The following is a 22,495-nucleotide window of genomic DNA, read 5'->3' on the forward strand; positions in this document are numbered from 1 at the left end:
ACCCCATCGTCGTGAACGTGCGCACGGGCACCCTGCACTACCCTGCCCTACCCTGCACCACCCTGTGTCACCCTGCACCACCCTGTATCACCCTGCACCACCCTGTGTCACCCTGCACCACCCTGCACCACCCTACATCACCCTGCGCCACCCCGCGCCGTCCCGTCGTGCAGGCAGGCGTCCCGGGCGTCGCGTACCAGCGGGCGCACCGAGCCGGGCCGCCGGGCCCCGCCGGAGAGCGGCCGCCCCTCGCCGGTGCCCAGCTACGTCTCCTCGGTGCGCTCCGACGCCGGCGCCGGCGACGAGACGGCCGCCCGGACGGGGCAGCCGCGGGGGGCCGGCGGGGTGCGGACGACGCCGGCGGCCGGGAAGGACGGGAAGGACGGGAAGGCCGGCAACGCGCAGCGGCCTCGGTCGCGGGATTCCGGCGCCGTGTCGCCGGCGTTCAGCAAGCGCAGCGGAGTGTCGAGCCGCGGTGGCAAGGTGAGGGGCGTGGGAGAGGGCGAGCGGGTGGGCGGGCGAGCGAGCGTGTGGTTGGGTGAGCGAGTGGTTGGGTGAGTGGGTGGTAGGGTGAGTGGGTGGTTGGGTGAGTGGGTGGTTGGGTGAGTGGGTGGTTGGGTGAGCGGGTGGTTGGGTGAGCGAGTGGTTGGGTGAGTGGGTGGTTGGGTGAGTGGGTGGTTGGGTGAGTGAGTGGTTGGGTGAGTGGGTGGTTGGGTGAGCGGGTGGTTGGGTGAGTGGGTGGTTGGGTGAGTGAGTGGTTGGGTGAGTGGGTGGTTGGGTGAGTGGGTGGTTGGGTGAGTGGGTGGTTGGGTGAGCGGGTGGTTGGGTGAGTGGGTGGTTGGGTGAGTGGGTGGTTGGGTGAGCGAGTGGTTGGGTGAGGGGTGGTTGGGTGAGTGGGTGGTTGGGTGAGTGAGTGGTTGGGTGGGCGAGTGGTTGGGTGAGTGGGTGGTTGGGTGAGTGAGTGGTTGGGTGAGTGAGTGGTTGGGTGAGTGAGTGGTTGGGTGAGTGGGTGGTTGGGTGAGTGGGTGGTTGGGTGAGTTAATGGTTGGGTGAGTGGGTGGTTGGGTGAGTGGGTGGTTGGGTGAGTGAGTGGTTGGGTGAGTTAATGGTTGGGTGAGTGGGTGGTTGGGTGAGTGGGTGGTTGGGGGTGAGTAGGTGGTTGGGTGAGTGGGTGGTTGGGTGAGTGGGTGGTTGGGTGAGTGGGTGGTTGGGTGAGTGGGTGGTTGGGTGAGTGAGTGGTTGGGTGGGCGAGTGGTTGGGTGAGTGGGTGGTTGGGTGAGTGAGTGGTTGGGTGAGTGAGTGGTTGGGTGAGTGAGTGGTTGGGTGAGTGAGTGGTTGGGTGAGTTAATGGTTGGGTGAGTGGGTGGTTGGGTGAGTGGGTGGTTGGGTGAGTGGGTGGTTGGGTGAGTGGGTGGTTGGGTGAGTGAGTGGTTGGGTGGGCGAGTGGTTGGGTGAGTGAGTGGTTGGATGAGTGAGTGGTTGGATGAGTGAGTGGTTGGGTGAGTGAGTGGTTGGGTGAGTTAATGGTTGGGTGAGTGGGTGGTTGGGTGAGTGGGTGGTTGGGTGAGTAGGTGGTTGGGTGAGTGAGTGGTTGGGTGAGTGGGTGGTTGGGTGAGTGAGTGGTTGAGTTATTGAGTGGTTGGGTGAGTGAATGGTTGGGTGAGTGGTTGGGTGAGTGGGTGGTTGGGTGAGTGAGTGGTTGAGTGGTTGGGTGAGTGAGTGGTTGGGTGAGTGAGTGGTTGGGTGAGTGGGTGGTTGGGTGAGTGAGTGGTTGGGTGAGTGGGTGGTTGGGTGAGTGGGTGGTTGGGTGAGTGAGCGGGTGGGCGAGCGAGCGGGTGGGCGAGCGGGTGGGCGAGCGGGTGGGCGAGCGAGCGGCTGGGCGGGCGAGCGGTTGATGACGACGACGATGACACCCATAACGATCTGTCGGTGCAGTTGAGCAAGTCGGCCAATGATGAGGAGGAGGAGGGGGAGGAGGGGGAGGGAGAGGAGGGGGAGTGGCGGGACGACGACGACGACGACGCCGAGCAGCGGCAGCGCCGTCGACCCCGGCAGAACGAAGAGGGCGACGAGGTGGACGTAGGGGGTGAGGAGCAGAGGGGTGAGGAGGAGGAGGAGGGGGGTGAGGAGGTGGGGGGGAGGAGGAGGGTGGACAAGATGTTCAGCAAGTGCTCCAAGAAGTCGATGGAGTCTGGGGGGTGGACGTCCGAGATCGACCTCCGCTCCAACGTGGGAGGAGCCTCCAGCAGCAGCAGCATGGGGAGTCGCTGCGTCTCGGTGCCGGCCGTCAACATGCGCCGGGTGAGAGGCGGCACAACCATCACCACCACCACCACCACCACCACCACGGCACCACCACCAACACCACCACCACCAACACCACCACCACCACCAACACCACCAATAACACCACCACCACCACCAACACCACCAACACCACCAACACCACCACCAACACCACCTCCACCACCACCTCCACCACCACCAACACCACCACCAACACCACCTCCACCACCTCCAACACCACCACCACCAACACCACCACCAACACCACCACCACCACCAACACCACCAACACCACCGCCACCAACACCACCACCAACACCACCACCACCACCAACACCACCAACACCACCAACACCACCACCAACACCACCTCCACCACCACCTCCACCACCACCAACACCACCACCAACACCACCTCCACCACCTCCAACACCACCACCACCAACACCACCTCCACCACCACCTCCACCACCACCAACACCACCACCAACACCACCTCCACCACCTCCAACACCACCACCACCAACACCACCACCAACACCACCACCACCACCAACACCACCAACACCACCAACACCACCACCACCAACACCACCAACACCAACACCACCACCACCAACACCACCAACACCAACAACACCAACACCACCGCCACCACCACCACCACCTCCACCACCACCGCCACCACCACCACCACCTCCACCGCCACCAACACCACCACCGCCACCACCACCGCCCCAGCGTGGCACTCACCTGGACGCCGCTGTTCCCCAGGGAGTCGACGAGGAGGACGAGGAGGAGGACATTGACGGCATCGTCACCTCGCATCGCGGCAGCGCCAGCGGCACCATGCGCTCCACCGTGCGTGCCGCACCGCCCCACACGCCCCTGGCTCGCACCGTGAGCCACGGCTCGCACCGTGAGCCACGGCTCCTCCTGTGACACCCTGGCTCGCACCGTGAGCCACGGCTCGCACCGTGAGCCACGGCTCGCACCGTGAGCCACGGCTCTCCCTGTGCGAGTTGGTGTGACTTCTTCTTGGTTCTTTCGGTAAAGTCACGTAGAAGGGAAGTAATAAAATAATAAAAATAAAACATAATAAAATTATTCTCACGACGTTTCGGCCACAACGCAAGCAGCCGTCCTCAGGTGAAGAAACAGGTCTGTCGAGAAGACAGAGTCTGAATTCCTGCAGTCACTCTGTCTTCTCGACAGACCTGTTTCTCCACCTGAGGACGGCTGATTGCGTTGTGGCCGAAACGTCGTGAGAATTATTTTATTATGTTTTATTTTTATTATTTTATTACTTCCCTTCTACGTGACTTTACCGAAAGAACCAAGAAGATGAATCCCTGCAGTCACGAAAGCTTTAAATCGAAAAATTGGTGGACTTCTGCATGAGTCTGTGCCATAGCCTCCGCCTTGGCTCTCTGTGTGTGAGACTTTGGGTCTCTGTGAGACTTTGGGTCTCTGTGAGTCTCGACGCGAGTCAGTTTCACCGCACAGATGAGCATTGCCATTGTCTCATGGGCACAGACTGCTTGGATGATGATGCTGATGATGCTGCTGCTGCTGATCATGATGCTGCTAATGCCGCTGATGCTACTGATGATGATGATGATGATGCTTATGATGCTGATGATGGTTATGATAATGCTGCTGATGCTACTGATGATGATGCTGCTGCTAATGCTGCTGATGCTACTGATGATGATGCTGATGATGATGTTGATTATGATGATGCTGATGACGATGTCGCTGCTGATGATGTCGCTGGTGATGATGTCGCTGCTGCTAATGCTGATCATGATACCGCTAATGCCACTGATGCTACTTATGATGATGATGCTGATGATTATAAAGATGGTTATTGTGATGCTGCTGATGCTACTGATGATGATGCTGCTAATGCTGCTGATGCTGCTGCTGATGATTATGATGATGGTTATGATGATGATGCTGCTGCTGATGATGCCAATGTTACTGCTGCTACTGATGATGACGATGATGCCAACGCTGCTACTGATGATGAAGATGCCAATGCTGCTACTGATGATGATGATGCCAACGCTGCTGCTGATGATGATGATGCCAATGCTGCTGCTACTGATGATAATGATGATGCCAACGCTGCTGCTGATGATGAAGATGCCAATGCTGCTGCTACTGATGATGATGATGCCAATGCTGCTGCTGCTACTGATGATGATGAAGATGCCAATGCTGCTGCTGCTACTACTGATGATGATGATGCCAACGCTGCTGCTGATGATGATGATGCCAATGCTGCTGCTGCTACTGATGATGATGATGATGCCAATGCTGCTGCTGCTGATGATGCCAATGCTGCTGCTGCTACTAATGATGATGATGCCAATGCTGCTGCTGCTACTGATGATGATGATGCCAATGCTGCTGCTGCTACTGATGATGATGAAGATGCCAATGCTGCTGCTGCTGATGATGATGAAGATGCCAATGCTGCTGCTGCTGCTGCTGATGATGATGGTTATGATGCCAACGCTGCTGCTGCTGATGAAGATGCCAATGCTGCTGCTGCTGATGATGATGATGCCAATGCTGCTGCTGCTGATGATGCCAATGCTGCTGCTGATGATGATGATGATGCCAATGCTGTTGCTGCTGCTGCTGATGATGAAGATGCCAACGCTGCTGTTGACGGCGTGTGTGCGTGCGTGTGTGTGTGCGTGTGTGCGTGTGTGCGTGCGTGTGTGCGTGTGTGTGTGCGTGTGTGTGTGCGTGTGTGCGTGCGTGTGTGTGTGCGTGCGTGTGTGCGTGTGTGCGTGCGTGTGTGTGTGCGTGCGTGCGTGCGTGTGTGCGTGCGTGCGTGCGTGCGTGTGTGTGTGTGCGTGCGTGCGTGTGTGCGTGCGTGCGTGCGTGTGTGCGTGTGTGCGTGCGTGCGTGCGTGCGTGCGTGCGTGAGTGCGTGTGTGCGTGTGTGCGTGCGTGCGTGCGTGCGTGTGTGCGTGCGTGTGTGCGTGCGTGCGTGCGTGCGTGTGTGCGTGCGTGTGTGCGTGTGTGCGTGCGTGTGTGCGTGCGTGCGTGTGTGCGTGCGTGCGTGTGTGCGTGCGTGCGTGTGTGTGTGCGTGCGTGCGTGCGTGCGTGTGTGCGTGCGTGCGTGCGTGCGTGCGTGCGTGCGTGCGTGTGTGCGTGTGTGCGTGTGTGCGTGCGTGCGTGTGTGCGTGCGTGCGTGTGTGCGTGTGTGCGTGTGTGCGTGCGTGCGTGTGTGTGCGTGTGTGCGTGCGTGTGTGCGTGCGTGTGTGTGTGTGCGTGCGTGTGCAGGTGAGCATGATGAGCCTGATGAGCACGTACAGCGAGGTGGACTTTGGCGCCGGCGTGGAGGTGAAGGGCGACGTGCTGCTCTCGCTGCAGTACGAGTACCGCACCGGCACGCTCAACGTGAACGTGCGCAAGTGCCGCAACCTCGCCTGCGGCAACGCCAAGAAGCAGAGCTCCAACCCGTACGTACGGGGGGGGGGGCGGGGAGGGGGACACACGCACACACGCACCACGCACACGTAGGGGATGGGGGGACACGCTGGGACACGCTGGGACACGTGGGGACACGTGGGGGACACACTGGGGACACGTGGGGACACGTGGGGATGGGGGGTCACGCTGTGACACACTGGGACACGTGGGGGACACGCTGGGACATGCGGGGGACACGCTGGGACACACTGGGGATGGGGGGACAGGCGGGGGACACGTGGGGAACACGCTGGGACACACTGGGGATGGGGGGACAGGCGGGGGACACGCGGGGGACACGCTGGGACACACTGGGGATGGGGGGACAGGCGGGGGACACGGGGAGTCACCGAGATACAGCGACAGGGAGACACGGATGAGTCGACACGGACACATTGGAGACTCGGCGACGCGGAGACGACGTTGCGCCGTGGGCCGTTGGGTGTGGGCCAGGTACGTCAAGGTGTACCTGTTGTTGGGTGTGAGACAGGTACGTGAAGGTGTAGCTGATGTCGTTGGGTGTGGGCCAGGTGCGTCAAGGTGTACCTGTTGTTGGGTGTGAGACAGGTACGTGAAGGTGTACCTATTGCTGTTGGGTGCGGGACAGGTACGTGAAGGTGTACCTATTGCTGTTGGGTGTGAGACAGGTACGTGAAGGTGTACCTGTTACTGTTGGGTGCGGGACAGGTACGTGAAGGTGTACCTGCTGCCGGACAAGTCCAAGCAGAGCAAGCGCAAGACCACGACGCAAAAGAACACGGTCAACCCGGTGTACAACGAGACGCTCAAGGTGCGCGGCGCGCACCGCACCAGCGGTTACCGCCGGATATCGGCACGCCGGTTATCCGCACCTCGGTTATCCGCAGGCCGGCTATCGGCACGCCGGTTACCCTGGGGGAGCCGAGTTTGATTCCCGCTCGCGGCCAACGCCGGTGACGATTGTCTGAACCGGCGTGGCGCATCGCCGGCCTTCGCAGGCCGCTGCGGCCTTCACAGGGATGCCGCTCCGCTAGCAGCACTTGCCCCAACCGTCCGTGAAGGCTGTACGGGGGATCTTTGTCTTCATAGGTGCTGCTGCTGCTACTCCCTTACAGCACTTGCCCCAAACAGTCTGTTAAGGCTATACGGGGGATCTTTGTCTTCATAGGTGCTGCTGCTGCTACTCGCTTACAGCACTTGCCCCAACAGTCTGTTAAGGCTATACGGGGGATCTTTGTCTTCATAGGTGCTGCTACTCCCTTAGCACTTGCCCCAAACAGTCTGTTAAGGCTATACGGGGGATCTTTATATTCATAGGTGCTGCTGCTGCTACTCGCTAACAGAACTTGCCCCAAGAGTATATTAAGGCTGTACGGGGGATCTTTATCTTCATAGGGGCTACTCGCTACGAACAGCACTTGCCCCGACAGTCCGTCAAGGCTACACGGTGGTGGCGGTGGTGGCACCTTTGTCTTTGCGCGCAGTACACCATCTCGCAGTCGCAGCTGTCGACGCGCACGCTGCAGCTCGCCGTGTGGCACCACGACACGTTCGGGCGGAACGCCTTCCTGGGAGAGACGGAGATCAACATGGACACGTGGAACCTGGACAACACGGACGAGCAGTGGCTGCCCCTGCAACGCAAGGTGACCTCGGCGGGCCAGGAGATGTTGACTACCTCGCCGGGCACGCAGGAGGTCGTGGGTTCGATCCCGAACCCGACGACGCCTGCTGCTGTATCATTCGGAGTTTGCGTGTCTCTCTCTGTCTCTCGTCATCATCACGGTGGCTAGGAGATGTTAACTACCTCGCCGGGGACGCAGGAGGTCGTGGGTTCGATCCCGACCCCGACGACGCCTGCTGCTGTATATTTGGAGTTTGCGTGTCTCTCTCTCATCATCATCACGGTTGCTAGGAGATGTTAACTACCTCGCCTGGTGTACAGGAGGTCGTGGGTTCGATCCCGATCCTGACGACGCCTGCTGCTGTATAATTCGGAGTTTGCGTGTCTCTCTCTCTCTGTCTCATCATCACGGCAGCCGGGAGATGTTAACTTCATCGCCTGGCCCGCAGGAGGTCGTGGGTTTGATCTGATATTGAGATTTGTTTACGTAATTCGAAACGCACTAGATTAGTCCGCCACTGTCGGGGTGTCAGTACAGCACAACAGTTTCCTTCCCGGAGCCGAGTTGCTGCCGGTCGGACGGCACCGTCACCGGACGGAAACTTGAAAAACCTCGTCATTTGCAGTTTGCAGAACTCCCCCCCCCCGCCCTTTCGATTTAAAGCTTTCGTGACTGCAGGGATTCATCTTCTTGGTTCTTTCGGTAAAGTCACGTAGAATGGGAAGTAATAAAATAATAAAAATTAAACACAATAAAATAATTATCACGACGTTTCGGCCACAACGCAAGCAGCCGTCCTCAGGTGAAGAACAGGTCTGTCGTGGGAGAATTATTTTATTACGTTTTATTTTTATTATTTTAATACTTCCCTTGTACGTGACTTTACCGAAAGAACCAAGAAGAAGATCCCCCTCCCCCCGCCGCTTGCAATGTTGCTGTTTGTTGTTTACTCAACGGTCTTTTGTCTGCGTGTTGTTGTTTGTTTGTTGTTGTTGTTGTGGTGGTTGTGGCCTTAGTCCCATGCCCAGGCGGGTGGCATTCCCCAGTACAAGGGCGAGCTCACGGTGTCTCTCAAGTACGTGCCTGCCCACCTCGTGCCCGAGGAGAAGCCAGCCGGTAAAATGTTTTAATGTTTTTTTTAAACATGAAGGATGAACGAAACTTTTCATCGTGTTTCATTGGGGTGAGCGCACAAGCCCCCCGTACGCTACAACGCGCGCCGGCGGTGTCTGCAAGGAAGGGGAACTTGCGTGCGCCTTGTACGAGTCTACGCGTGGGGTAGAGAACAACATTGCTACTCAATGCTCACATGGAGGGGCTTTCTCTGATGGGGGGCGAGAGCGTGGGGGGGGGGGAGTGTAAAGTTAAGAAACTATTTATGTTATTAGATTTCCGCGCGACACAATAACAAAAGGCCCGCAGCAGAATGTTGGGCTGCGTTCCGATTGTTGACATCCGGGGGATCACCAACTTTTGTCTAAACTATTTTGTTACTTTTACCAGGTAAGACCCCGCTGAGCTTAGTGGCTGTCTTCCAGAAGCCACTTGTCCATCGCAAACGATAGCCCGGCGAAGTGGGCTTATTGTCATCCGTGTGGACAATTAGACCAGGGAACGTCGCTCGGGTCGAGCTATGAGGAGTGGGTGTATCTATCAGCACCTCCGGTTGTTATTGGCAGACAGGGTAAAGTCGGTGAGCGCTGACCAGAGGTCGCAACCGGGTACCCGATACCCGTACCCTACCCGATACCCGGCTACCCGTACCCGGTCGGGTACGGGTACCCGTTTGCGACCCTGGTGCGGCCGGGTACGGGTACGGGTAGGCCGTGAGTCACTGGTGAGTCACCGTTTGTCACTCATTTCCCAACGTCTTGTCTCTTCTCACAATTCAAGTTCCTAGAATCAACCCACCCGCGCCTGCAACGTGGCTTCATCCCAGAGGTCGCAATCAGGTACCCGATACCCGTACCCTACCCGTACCCGGCCGGGTACGGGTAGGGTAAGGGTACGGCCGGGTACGGGAACGAGTACCCGTTTGCGACCCTGGTGCGGCCGGGTACGGGCACGGGTAAGGAATCAAAACCCGTTTGCGACCTCTGGCGCTGACACGTCCCCTTGTCGCATCCGATCGCGTCGCTGTTCTTGTAGCAGTGCTGTTAATGCGCGCCGTGTCGTTGTAACCGGTTCTCGTTGTTGTTGTTGTCGTTGTTGTTGTTGTTGTCGCAGCTGAGAGCCGCTTGAAGAGGACCCTGCGCAGGAAGCAGGCGAGCGCGCAGGCGGCGGGCGGGGAGATCCACGTGCTGGTGAAGGAGGCGCGCAACCTGTGCCCCCTCAAGCCGGGCGGCACCGTCAACTCCTTCGTCAAGGCGTACGTGTGTGTGTGTGTGTACGTGTGTGTGTACACGTGTGTGTGTGTACGTGTGTGTGTGTGTACGTGTGTGTGTGTACGTGTTAGTGTACGTGTGTGTGTGTACGTGTGTGCGTGTACGTGTGTGTACGTGTACGTTAGTGTGTATGTGTGTGTGTACGTGTTAGTGTATGTGTGTGTGTGTACGTGTGTGCGTGTACGTGTGTGTGTACACGTGTGTGTGTGTGTACGCATGTGTGTACGTGTGTGTGTGTGTACGTGCGTGTGTCTACGTATGTGTGTCTACGTATGTGTACGTATGTGTACGTGTGCGTACGTGTGTGCATTTACCGTCCAACGTCGAACGCCGCCAAACTTACTCGCCCCACCCCCCCCTCATCACCCCCCCCCCCCGCCCCCCCACGACGACGCAGCTCCCTGCTGCCCGTGGACCCCAAGGGCACGCGGCAGAAGACGGCGGTGGCGAAGCAGAAGGTGAGCCCCGTGTGGGGCGAGACGCTGGCGCTACGGGGGGTGGCGCCGCACGAGCTGGCCCAGCGGGCGCTGGAGCTCACCGTGTGGGACAAGGAGAACATCGCCAGCAAGCACTTCCTGGGCGGCGTGCGCCTGGGCATGGCCACCTCCGGTGGGTGACGCTACCCTAGACACCTACCACCTAGCCCTAGCACATAGCCCTAGCACATAGCCCTAGCACATAGCCCTAGCACCTAGCCCTAGCACATAGCCCTACCACCTAGCCCTAGCACCTAGCCCTAGCACATAGCCCTAGCACATAGCCCTAGCACATAGCCCTAGCACATAGCCCTAGCACCTAGCCCTAGCACCTAGCCCTAGCACATAGCCCTAGCACCTAGCCCTAGCACATAGCCCTAGCACATAGCCCTAGCACATAGCCCTAGCACATAGCCCTACCACCTAGCCCTAGCACCTAGCCCTAGCACATAGCCCTAGCACATAGCCCTAGCACATAGCCCTAGCACATAGCCCTACCACCTAGCCCTAGCACCTAGCCCTAGCACATAGCCCTAGCACATAGCCCTAGCACATAGCCCTAGCCCATAGCCCGAGCACATAGCCCTAGCACATAGCCCTACCACCTAGCCCTAGCACCTAGCCCTAGCACATAGCCCTAGCACATAGCCCTAGCACATAGCCCTAGCACATAGCCCTACCACCTAGCCCTAGCACCTAGCCCTAGCACATAGCCCTAGCACATAGCCCTAGCACATAGCCCTAGCCCATAGCCCGAGCACATAGCCCTAGCACATAGCCCTACCACCTAGCCCTAGCACCTAGCCCTAGCACATAGCCCTAGCACATAGCCCTAGCACATAGCCCTAGCCCATAGCCCGAGCACATAGCCCTAGCACATAGCCCTACCACCTAGCCCTAGCACATAGCCCTACCACCTAGCCCTAGCACCTAGCCCTAGCACATAGCCCTAGCACATAGCCCTAGCACATAGCCCTAGCACATAGCCCTAGCACATAGCCCTAGCCCATAGCCTGAGCACATAGCCCTAGCACATAGCCCTAGCACATAGCCCTAGCACATAGCCCTAGCACATAGCCCTAGCACATAGCCCTAGCACATAGCCCTACCACCTAGCCCTAGCACATAGCCCTAGCCCATAGCCCTAGCACATAGCCCTACCACCTAGCCCTAGCACCTAGCCCTAGCACATAGCCCTAGCACATAGCCCTAGCCCATAGCCCGAGCACATAGCCCTAGCACATAGCCCTACCACCTAGCCCTAGCACCTAGCCCTAGCACATAGCCCTAGCACATAGCCCTAGCACATAGCCCTAGCACATAGCCCTAGCACATAGCCCTACCACCTAGCCCTAGCACATAGCCCTAGCACATAGCCCTAGCCCATAGCCCGAGCACATAGCCCTAGCACATAGCCCTACCACCTAGCCCTAGCACATAGCCCTAGCACATAGCCCTAGCACATAGCCCTAGCACATAGCCCTAGCACATAGCCCTAGCACGTAGCCCTAGCACGTAGCCCTAGCACGTAGCCCTAGCACGTAGCCCTAGCACATAGCCCTAGCACATAGCCCTAGCACATAGCCCTAGCACATAGCCCTAGCACGTAGCCCTAGCACGTAGCCCTAGCACATAGCCCTAGCACATAGCCCTAGCCCATAGCCCTAGCACATAGCCCTAGCACATAGCCCTAGCACATAGCCCTAGCACATAGCCCTAGCACATAGCCCTAGCACATAGCCCTAGCACGTAGCCCTAGCACATAGCCCTAGCACATAGCCCTAGCACATAGCCCTAGCACATACCCTAGCCCATAGCCCTAGCACATAGCCCTAGCACATAGCCCTAGCACATAGCCCTAGCACATAGCCCTAGCACATAGCCCTAGCCCATAGCCCTAGCACATAGCCCTAGCACATAGCCCTAGCACATAGCCCTAGCACATAGCCCTAGCACGTAGCCCTAGCACGTAGCCCTAGCACGTAGCCCTAGCACATAGCCCTAGCACATAGCCCTAGCACATAGCCCTAGCACGTAGCCCTAGCACGTAGCCCTAGCACGTAGCCCTAGCACATAGCCCTAGCACATAGCCCTAGCACATAGCCCTAGCACATAGCCCTAGCACGTAGCCCTAGCACGTAGCCCTAGCACATAGCCCTAGCACATAGCCCTAGCCCATAGCCCTAGCACATAGCCCTAGCACATAGCCCTAGCACATAGCCCTAGCACATAGCCCTAGCACATAGCCCTAGCACGTAGCCCTAGCACATAGCCCTAGCACATAGCCCTAGCACATAGCCCTAGCACGTAGCCCTAGCACGTAGCCCTAGCACATAGCCCTAGCCCATAGCCCTAGCACATACCCTAGCACATAGCCCTAGCACGTAGCCCTAGCACATAGCCCTAGCACATAGCCCTAGCACATAGCCCTAGCACATAGCCCTAGCACATACCCTAGCCCATAGCCCTAGCACATAGCCCTAGCACATAGCCCTAGCCCATAGCCCTAGCACATAGCCCTAGCACGTAGCCCTAGCACATAGCCCTAGCCCATAGCCCTAGCCCATACTCCTACCACCTAGCACATAGCCCTAGCCCTACACCTACCACGTACCCCTCCATCCACTCCCCCTCTCTTCCCCTACCTCCCCTTCTTGCCTCCACATCAAGCAACATCCTCCTCACCCCTCTCACCCTCCTCCTCACCCCTCTCACCCTCCTCCTCACCCCTCTCACCCTCCTCCTCACCCCTCTCACCCTCCTCCTCACCCCTCTCACCCTCCTCCTCCTCCTCATGCTCGCCCCTCTCCCCTTCCTCCATCCTCCTCTCTCGAGCCTAACACGGCGGTGGCGGTGGTGGTGGCGGTGGTGGTGGTGGTGGTGGAGGTGATGGTGGTGATGGTGGCGGTGGTGATGGTGGTGGTTGTGACGTTGGTGACGGTGGTGACGGTGGCGGTGGTGGTGGAGGTGATGGTGGTGGTTGTGACGATGGTGACGTTGGTGGCGGTGGTGGTGACGGTGGCGGTGGTGGCGGTGGTGGTGGTGGCGGTGGTGGTGGAGGTGATGGTGGTGATGGTGGCGGTGGTGATGGTGGTGGTTGTGACGTTGGTGACGGTGGTGACGGTGGCGGTGGTGGTGATGGTGGTGATGGTGGTGGTTGTGACGATGGTGACGTTGGTGGCGGTGGTGGTGGAGGTGATGGTGGTGGCGGTGGTGGCGGTGGTGGCGGTGGTGGCGGTGGTGGTGGTGGCGGTGGTGGTGGAGGTGATGGTGGTGATGGTGGCGGTGGTGATGGTGGTGGTTGTGACGTTGGTGACGGTGGTGGAGGTGATGGTGGTGGTTGTGACGATGGTGACGTTGGTGGCGGTGGTGGTGATGGCGGTGGTGGTGACGGTGGTGGTGACGGTGGTGGTGATGGTGGAGGTGATGGTGGAGGTGATGGTGGAGGTGATGGTGGTGGTGACGGTGGTGGTGGCGCTCGTTGCAGGCGAGTACGCGGGGACTCCCGTGGACTGGATGGACTCGCAGGGGGAGGAGGTGGCCGTCTGGGAGGAAATGTGCAGCAACCACGAGGCGGGCGACCACGAGGCCTGGGCAGAGGCCTGCCTGCTGCTGCGGCCAGACATGGCCAAGCACTGAGACCCCCCCCCCCCACACACAACCCCCCCACCTCCCCCCCCCACACACCCGCCCCACCTCCACCCCCCCCACCACCCCGTCCCCCCTCACCTCCCCCCCAAACTCTCCCCCCCCCACCTCTGCCCCACCTCCCCCCTCACCTCCCCCCCCACCTCCCCCCCCCCACCTCCGCCCCCCACCTCCCCCACCCTCCCCCACCCTCCCCCACCCCCCCCCACCTCCGCCCCCACCTTTTCCCACTCCGGCGTTCACCGTCTCCGACCGGCTCGACGTGCCAAAACCGCGCCGCGTGTCTGCCAAACCGGCGGTGGCTCAGCAGCAGCAGCAGCACCTGCAGCTGCTACTGCTGCAGCACCTGCAGCTGCAGCTGCTGCTGCTGCGGCTGCTGCTGCGGCTGCTGCGGCTGCTGCCCCACGTGGCCAGCCGAGCTAATCGGAGGTGCATGGGGGGGGAAGGACAAGAAACTAAACACAACAAGCAGCAGTTGTCAATAAATGAGTTTTCAAAGAGCAGTTCTTAAAAGAAATGAGTTTTGACTCGGCCCATCATCCATCCCTCTCTACGGGGGGGGGGGGGGGGCAATAAAATAGAGTACCGCTTTGTGGGACCGGGCCTGGTGGCTCTGGTAGTGGTTTGGGGGGGTTGAGTGGGGGGTTGACTCGGCAGGCCCCATCATCCCTCCCTCCGCGGTCGATAAAATAGCTACCACTTTGTGGGGGGGGGGGGGGGGGTCGATGGCAGTCGTGCGCTGTGGATGTACTCGCCCCCCCCCCCCCCGCCATAGGAATGTGGAATTTCCACCACCTACCACCAGTTCTGCAGGCGCCACGTACACAGGCGAAGCGTCGTCTGACCTCTTGATAAGGAAGCGATACATTTGCCGAGCAAACTTGTTTTTGCGCGGAAGTTTTTACGGCGTATATTTCCCCCATTCCTTTTATTTACATTCTCCGTTTGAAAGATGCTTTTTAACAAACCCCCAAAAAACGAGGCCACCCAAATGTATCTTTCGGTGCCGATGCCGGAAATATTTTCTCTTCGGTTTGTTTAAAATTGTGGGGCGACGAAGCCGCTGCGACGAATGATTTTTTTTTTAAGTTGCGCGCACGGGCGATTCAAGCGCACGGACGCGTAAGCCTCCTCGTGTCAATCCACTGCTGGATGACGGGAGGTCTCCGTCACGCCGCGTCGGCCGTGGCCGCACTTCCAGCGCGAGGAGCTGCTTGTGCCACGGGAGGGGATCCCGCGTGAGAGAGAGAGAGAGAGGCTCCGCACGAGGGGTTCAGGAGGCCGGAGGAGTCCGACGCTTCTCGCTCGGAGACCCTAAGGGGCGCCACGCTGGCGGGGAGATGTTGACTGCCTCGCTTGGTATGCGGGAGGTCGTGGGTTCGATCCTGAGCCTGACGCTTGCTGCTGCTGTATATTTGGAGTTTGCGTGTCTCTCTTTCTCTCTCCCCGTGCGTTTGGAGTATTTGGCTGCTTTCAATTTCAGATTTGAAGCTTTGGTGACTGCAAGGATTCATATTCTTAGGTTTTTTCGGTAAAGTCACGTAGGTAAAAAATTTAAATTAATAAAAGTAAAATAAAATAAAAATCACGACGTTTCGGAGGTAACACAAGCTTCCGTCTTCAGGTGGAACCGTCACAGCACGATAGCTGTATCAAGTGAGAGAAATATATATATACAAGGACTGTTTTCTTGGAGTTTCTCTCACTTGATACAGCTATCGTGCTGTGACGGTTCCACCTGAAGACGGACGCTTGTGTTGCCTCCGAAACGTCGTTTTATTTTTTTATTTTACTTTTATTAATTTAATTTTTTACCTGCGTGACTTTACCGAAAAAAACCTAAGAATACGCTTCCAATTTCCACGCGACGATTGTCGAGCCATTTGGTGGAGCTGCCATCTGTGGGTGGCCAGTTCACATCTGAATAAGAGCCACAAAGCTCAGTGGGAGGCCTTAACCTGTCAAAATAAAAATAACAGAGTTCATAGCCGTGTCGATGATGAATCGATTCATCGATAACGGCGAACAATCGGACCCGTACGCCCGCAAGCGAGCGATGTGGGAATCGCGCGTCTTGAACGTTGATTCCCGGGCCGGTTTTTTCCGATCCGCTGTCGCTGATTCACGACGGCGATGGACTCGGCGGGTGTCAAGTTGGGGCACCCAACATCACGATTTGTCTCGCACGGCCCGACCCAGGCCGATTCATACACCGCGCGATCTCCTCTTGCCCCGCATCGTCGTTACGCTCACGGTTCTCGGCACTTGCCCCAGCAGTCTGTTGAGGCTACACCGGGGGGCAGGGGCATCTTTGTCTTGTTTGTGTGTTGGTGCAGGGGGCAGTACAGGTGGTGGTGAGTCTGCCATTGACCTGCGGTCGGATAACTCGAAGCAGCGAAGGGCATCACTGCCTTCAGTTCGTTGTCCTTTCCCCCGGCACCTCCGATTAGCGCGGTCGGCAACGTACGGTGCGGAATATCACAAGAAGCACAGTTTCGATTGAAAGCTTTCGTGACTGCAGGGATTCATCTTCTTGGCTCTTTCGGTAAAGTCACGTAGAATGAAATTTCTTTTGTCAAGGCGCCCTTCCCCCCCCTCCATCCCAGCTTAAATAGTCGCTCCAAGCCTGGAGTGTGTCATTCAGACTGTCTACTCGACAGAGCTGCTCTCCACCTGAGGACGGCTGCTTGCGTCGTGGCCGAAACGTCGTGAGAATTGTATTTTATTATGTTTTATTTTTATTATTTTATTATTTCCCTTCTACGTGACTTTACCGAAAGAACCAAGAAGAAGAAGCACAGTGTCCCGTAGACATCGGTTCAACATCCGTGCGTGATTTGTGCCCGCTGAAAACCTCCTCCACTCTGTACAAATTAAAGTTCTACCACTGAGTGTCTTCGACCATCAACTTTTGCACCGTGTGGACCTTGTCCGACGTTTTATTTAAAGCCTCTCTCGTTCGCTCTGCCCCATCTTCTCTGGGACATTGACGCGCCGCCAAACTGACCGACGGAATGAAAATGGTTTACGCACTCCGCCGTCGGCTTTTAAACACGAATGTTGTTTGTTAGCATCCACGCGTTACATATGTGGGTTATCGTTTAGATGTTTATATATATACGTGTGTATACTGTGTATCTAAATAAAGATTAACTGACACTTATGATTATTTTGCCGACCGGTTCACTTGTAACGATGTCAGCTCGTAACACCTCGCCCCTCTGGGAGATGTTGACTACCTCGCCTGGTACACAAGAGGTCGTGGGTTCGATCCCTACCCTGACGCCTGCTGCTGTACATTTGGAGTTTGTGTGTCTCTCTCCCCGTGGTGAGATGTTAACTACCTCGCTCGGTATGCAGGAGGTTCGATCCCGACCCTGACGCCTGCTGTATATTTGTAGTTTGCGTGTTTCTCTCTCTCATCATCATCACGGTGACTAGGATATGTTAACTACCTCGCCTGGTACACAGGAGGTCGTGGGTTCGATCTCGACCCTGACGCCTGCTGCTGTATATTTGGAGTTTGCGTGTCTCTCTCTCTCATCATCATCACGGTGGCTAGGAGATGTTGACTACCTCGCCTGGTCTACAGGAGGTCGTGGGTTCGATCCCGACCCCTGACGCCTGCTGCTGTGTATTTGGAGTTTGCGTGTCTCTCTGTCTCTCTCATCATCATCACGGTGGCTAGGAGATGTTGACTACCTCGCATGGTATACAGGAGGTCGTGGGTTCGATCCCGACCCCTGACGCCTGCTGCTGTATATTTGGAGTTTGCGTGTCTCTTTCTCGCCGCGTGGTCGCGTGGTTTTTTTGCCGGATTGTCCCTGCACATTTAGAATCAACATGCGGATAGATTATTTGGCTGCTACTATAAATGACCACGTGGTGTTGATGATGATATAAGCCACTTCGTTGAGCTATCATTTGTGGCCAGGCCGCTTTTGAAAACGAGCTAAGAGCTTAGTTGGCTTCACCTGGTAAAATAAAAAAATAGTTTAGGGTTTGGTTTTAATTTCAACTCGAAGATTACATTGCAAAATTACTAAATTTGTCCACTGCAAAATTACAAAATGTTTGACTCAATTGGGATGACACATAGAGCAGCAGCAACTGGCACAGCTCATGTGCACAGTCACTCTTGCAAATGAGATGCTGCCTGGATATGGAACAAGTAAACCCGTAAAAACAAAGTTTTTCACTATAAATCCTTTATATGTGTGGCGGCTAGAGTCTTCTCGTCCTCTGGCTTGAGATGGCTGCCACCTATGGGTCAGATGATTGTCTGCCAGTATTAAGCAATTGGTAATTAAATATTTAATTTGTTTTCCCTAAACAGTGTAAAATTTTGGAAAAAATTTTACACGAACATTAATTGTCACGCACAACGAGTCTGTGTGGAAAATGTCAGCTCGATTGGATCACGGGAAGTGGGTTAAAAAACGAGCGAAAGATTTGCACGGTCGTAAGCAAGCAAGCACGCAAGCAAGCACGCACGCACGCACGCAAGCAAGCGAACTTAATATAAAGGATTAAAAAAACACAATGAAACTTAATCGTGACTAGCGCGGTGAAGTATGGTCAAACGACCGTGTCCGTAACTCGAAACAGCACTGAGCACGCTTGAGCTTTATCCAGCAGTGGATCGATGATTGTTGTCATTCATAATCAACGGGTAATCATTCAAAGTCGACAACAACGAGCAAAGAGGTTTACGTTGGGAGTTTTATTGGCAATGAATGAGTCGGAACACGCATGGCCATATATACATGAAGTTGACATGGCAGAGATGTCGACTACGGGGAGAGAGAGAGAGGGAGAGAGAGCTCGCTGCCATGTAATTAATCGGTGAGTCCATGATTTGGGTTTATTTTTGGGCTTAGATCGCGTCAATGTATAATAGTACAGCACACAGCTAGTGTGTTGGAGAGAACATCCACAACATTTATAATCCGACGTTCCGCCAGAAATTGCAGCGAGCAGCATCAGGCGGACAGCCAAATCTGTCCTCCAAATTTCCTCTCCAACACACACCGGTGTTGCTGTACTCGTGACGCCTAGCCACACCCCTACCACCTAGCCCTAGCCCATACCACCTAGCCCTAGCCCTACCACCTAGCCTTAGCCCATACCCCTACCACCTAGCCCACACCCCTACCACCTAGCCCTAGCCCTACCACCTAGCCTTAGCCCATACCCATACCACCTAGCCCTACCCCCTACCACCTAGCCCACACCCCTACCACCTAGCCCACACCCCTACCACCTAGCCCACACCCCTACCACCTAGCCCACACCCCTACCACCTAGCCCATACCCCTACCACCTAACCCACACCCCTACCACCTAGCCCATACCCCTACCACCTAGCCCACACCCCTACCACCTAGCCCACACCCCTACCACCTAGCCCATACCCCTACCACCTAGCCCACACCCCTACCACCTAGCCCATACCCCTACCACCTAGCCCATACCCCTACCACCTAGCCCATATCCAGCCAAATCTGTCCGCCAAATTTCCTCTCCAACACGCACCGGTGTTGCTGTACTCGTGACGAATTGACCACGTTCTGTTTACGTGACAACCCTCACTAGTTGGCTGTGTCGGGTGGTGGCGGGTGTTTATATTTACGCGATCGAACACAAAAAAAAAATTCTGTGAGTTATATAATAGCCTCGCTTCGTCTCGTATTTATTTTATAATCCCCCCCCCCCCAATAGGCTGATTACTCCCACGAAAGTCTGCAAAGCCATACACCCATTCACGTATCTCCCGCTAGCCGATAACGCCACCACCACCACCAACCCACCCAAATCGCCACCAATCGAACCGCTTCGAAAATTGCCGTGCAGTTCTGCAAACTGAACTGCAGGCGGTGTTGCAGACTAACCCTCGGCCCAGCTCGTTTTGTTGAGCCCTCTTGGGTACCGTTCAATTGGCCACCTCCCAAAAAAATTCTTTTTGTGAGTGTGTGTGGTATTTATCGGTAGCCGGCAGAGTGGCAAATGGTCACCGGGGATTGCATGGAAGCATTTCGCCTCTCGATTTAAAAAGAACAACACGTGAGGTAGCAAGGTCCCCGTGGTGGGATGATTGCGGGGAACCGGGGCGTTGACGTTCGGTAAGAGATCATCGTTTGGCGATGTAGATGCGCAACGGATGCGATGGGAAACATCCTCGAAATATGACGAATCATCGGTAGCGTGGTGGACACTGATCACGGTGGACACTGATCACGGTGGACACTGCCCCGTGGTGGACTGGAGTTTGAAACACATCACAATGCACTCTTCAGCAGGCATAGCATGGAAGACACGCACCACATTCCACCACGTGTCTTCATCACTTCGCTCATCATCATCATCGTGAACCATGGTGATGTTAACTCACCTCGCCTGGTACGCAGGAGGTCGTGGATTTGATCCCGATCCTGACGCCCTGCTGCTGCTGTGTATTTGGAGTTCGCGTGTCTCTCTCCTCCTAGAGAGGAAGCAATGGGGGCGAATCTGCGATGCGTGAATTCGGTGAAAGCGAAATTGATGACGGTTGATGACGACGACGACGATGATGATGACGACGATGAGTGGATTGAATGAATGGGGTGAATGAGTGGTTAGGTGACTACCACGTGGGCAGCCTGGGTGACTACCAAGTGGGCAGCCTGGGTGACTACCACGTGGGCAGCCTGGGTAGGTGACCACGTGGGCAGCGTGGGTAGGTGAACACCACGTGGGCAGCCTGGGTGACTACCACGTGGGCAGCCTGGGTAGGTGACCACCACGTGGGCAGCCTGGATGACTACCACGTGGGCAGCCTGGGTAGGTGACCACCACGTGGGCAGCCTGGGTGACTACCACGTGGGCAGCCTGGGTAGGTGACCACCACGTGGGCAGCCTGGGTGACTACCACGTGGGCAGCCTAGGTAGGTGACCACCACGTGGGCAGCGTGGGCCGATGATTACGAAGCGCCTACGGGAGCGCTGCTGTATGTGATGGGATTCGCGAGATGGGTGACTTGGCCAGACGAGCGAGCGAGCGAGGCATGGAGGTGGTGGTGGGGGGGGGAGTCGTGTTGAGTTCCCCCACGGGCTGTAGCTTCTCGGCATTAAATATGTAGGTGGCGTGACACAGCCAGGAGACACTCGGGCAGCGGAGCCCGCGATCTTAAATCCCCCGCGGAGCGAGGCACTGGGCAGGTGTAGTCCCGGCGTGATGCTGCTACTGGTGGTGGTGGTGGCAGTGTGCGTGGGTCAGTGTGTGTGTGTCAGTGTGTGAGTGTCGGTGTGTGAGTGTCGGTGTGTGTGTGTCAGTGTGTGTATGTCAGTGTGTGTGTGTCAGTGTGTGTGTGTCTGGACCACTGGACGGGTTCCGCAGGACTGGAAGGATGCCCTGGTGGTCCCCCTCTTTAAGAAGGGGGACCGTACCGACTGTAACAACTACAGGGGCATCTCACTCCTCAGTGTGCCGGGTAAGGTCCTGGCAAGGATTATTCAACATCGCCTTGCTAGGCATGCTGAGGAGAGGCTTGCGGAGCCCCAATGTGGTTTCAGGAAAGGGCGGTCCTGCACAGATGCCATATTTTCTGTCCGTCTGCTTCAGCAGAGGTGTAGGGAATTCCAAAAAGACCTACATCTCTGCTTTATTGACCTGGTCAAGGCCTATGATACCATCAGTAGGACTGGGCTCTGGGTTGTTCTTCGTGCTTTCGGAGTCCCTGACCCTCTGCTCACGATCATTAAGGACCTTCATGATGGTGAGCGGGCCCGGGTAAAACTACGTGGCCGGGAGTCGGAGCCTTTCCCTGTACACCTTGGGGTGCGACAGGGATGTCCTCTGGCTCCCACATTATTTAACATCTATTTCGACTGCGTAGTTCGTGAAGCCTTCAATAGCTGTACCGGGGGAATTTCCATTTGGTACAGATATAATGGGAGGCTGATCGACGCCCGGGTGCGATCAAGGGATGGCTCCCTATTGGTCAACCACGTTATGTATGCCGATGATTTGGTAATAGCTGCTCATTCAGAAGAGGAGTTGGAGACGCTGCTGCTGAGACTGGAGCGTGCCACTAAGAGGTGGGGCCTTACCATCAGCCCCACCAAAACTAAGCACCTGCCTGGGTATTTTGTACCATCGGACACTCCACCCCCACAACTCCCAATTGGTGATGGGGCAGTTGTGGAGAGAGTGGAGAGTTTCCCATACCTGGGCAGTGTGCTTATGACCGGCTCCAGTTTATCAGCAGAGGTCTCACTCCGAATCAGTCGAGCGGCAATATCTTTTCATCGGTTGCGTAACGCTGTGTGGAAGCTACCTGGTCTGTCGCTCCGCACGAAGCTTCAGGTCTTCTCGGCCACGGTCATTCCCTCCCTTCTCTACGCTTGCGAAACGTGGACCCCCCTAGTGGAGCATCTTCGCCGGTTGGAAACATTTAGGCTGGCCTGCCTACGATCCATCCTGGGTTTAACCAGGCTGGATTGTGTGAGGAGCTCACAAGTCCTTGAAAGATCTGGGCAAAGTCCCATCAGTGAGCTCCTCCGGCAGGCAAGGCTGCGTTGGCTGGGTCATGTAGCCCGCATGCCCAGCCACCGCATGCCTAAACAGC

The 22,495-nt window shown here is 56.6% G+C and overlaps 1 protein-coding gene across 1 annotated transcript in view; it reads left to right on the forward strand.

The window, feature by feature from the left end:
* Positions 1-13,927, forward strand: part of LOC144950277 (synaptotagmin-like protein 4) — a 21,504-nt gene extending 7,577 nt beyond the window's left edge. The window contains exons 6-15 of the mRNA XM_078880351.1: positions 174-483; positions 1,936-2,301; positions 3,061-3,147; positions 5,589-5,767; positions 6,465-6,567; positions 7,241-7,402; positions 8,398-8,497; positions 9,608-9,749; positions 10,163-10,374; positions 13,729-13,927. Coding sequence (XP_078736477.1) covers positions 174-483; positions 1,936-2,301; positions 3,061-3,147; positions 5,589-5,767; positions 6,465-6,567; positions 7,241-7,402; positions 8,398-8,497; positions 9,608-9,749; positions 10,163-10,374; positions 13,729-13,880 — 1,813 coding nt within the window. The 3' untranslated portion in view covers positions 13,881-13,927. The remainder of the gene's footprint in view (positions 1-173; positions 484-1,935; positions 2,302-3,060; positions 3,148-5,588; positions 5,768-6,464; positions 6,568-7,240; positions 7,403-8,397; positions 8,498-9,607; positions 9,750-10,162; positions 10,375-13,728) is intronic.
* Positions 13,928-22,495: the final 8,568 nt, after the last annotated feature.

The sequence above is a fragment of the Lampetra fluviatilis genome, chromosome 57 (assembly GCF_964198595.1).
Source record: "Lampetra fluviatilis chromosome 57, kcLamFluv1.1, whole genome shotgun sequence".
In the NCBI taxonomy this organism is placed as follows: domain Eukaryota; kingdom Metazoa; phylum Chordata; class Hyperoartia; order Petromyzontiformes; family Petromyzontidae; genus Lampetra; species Lampetra fluviatilis.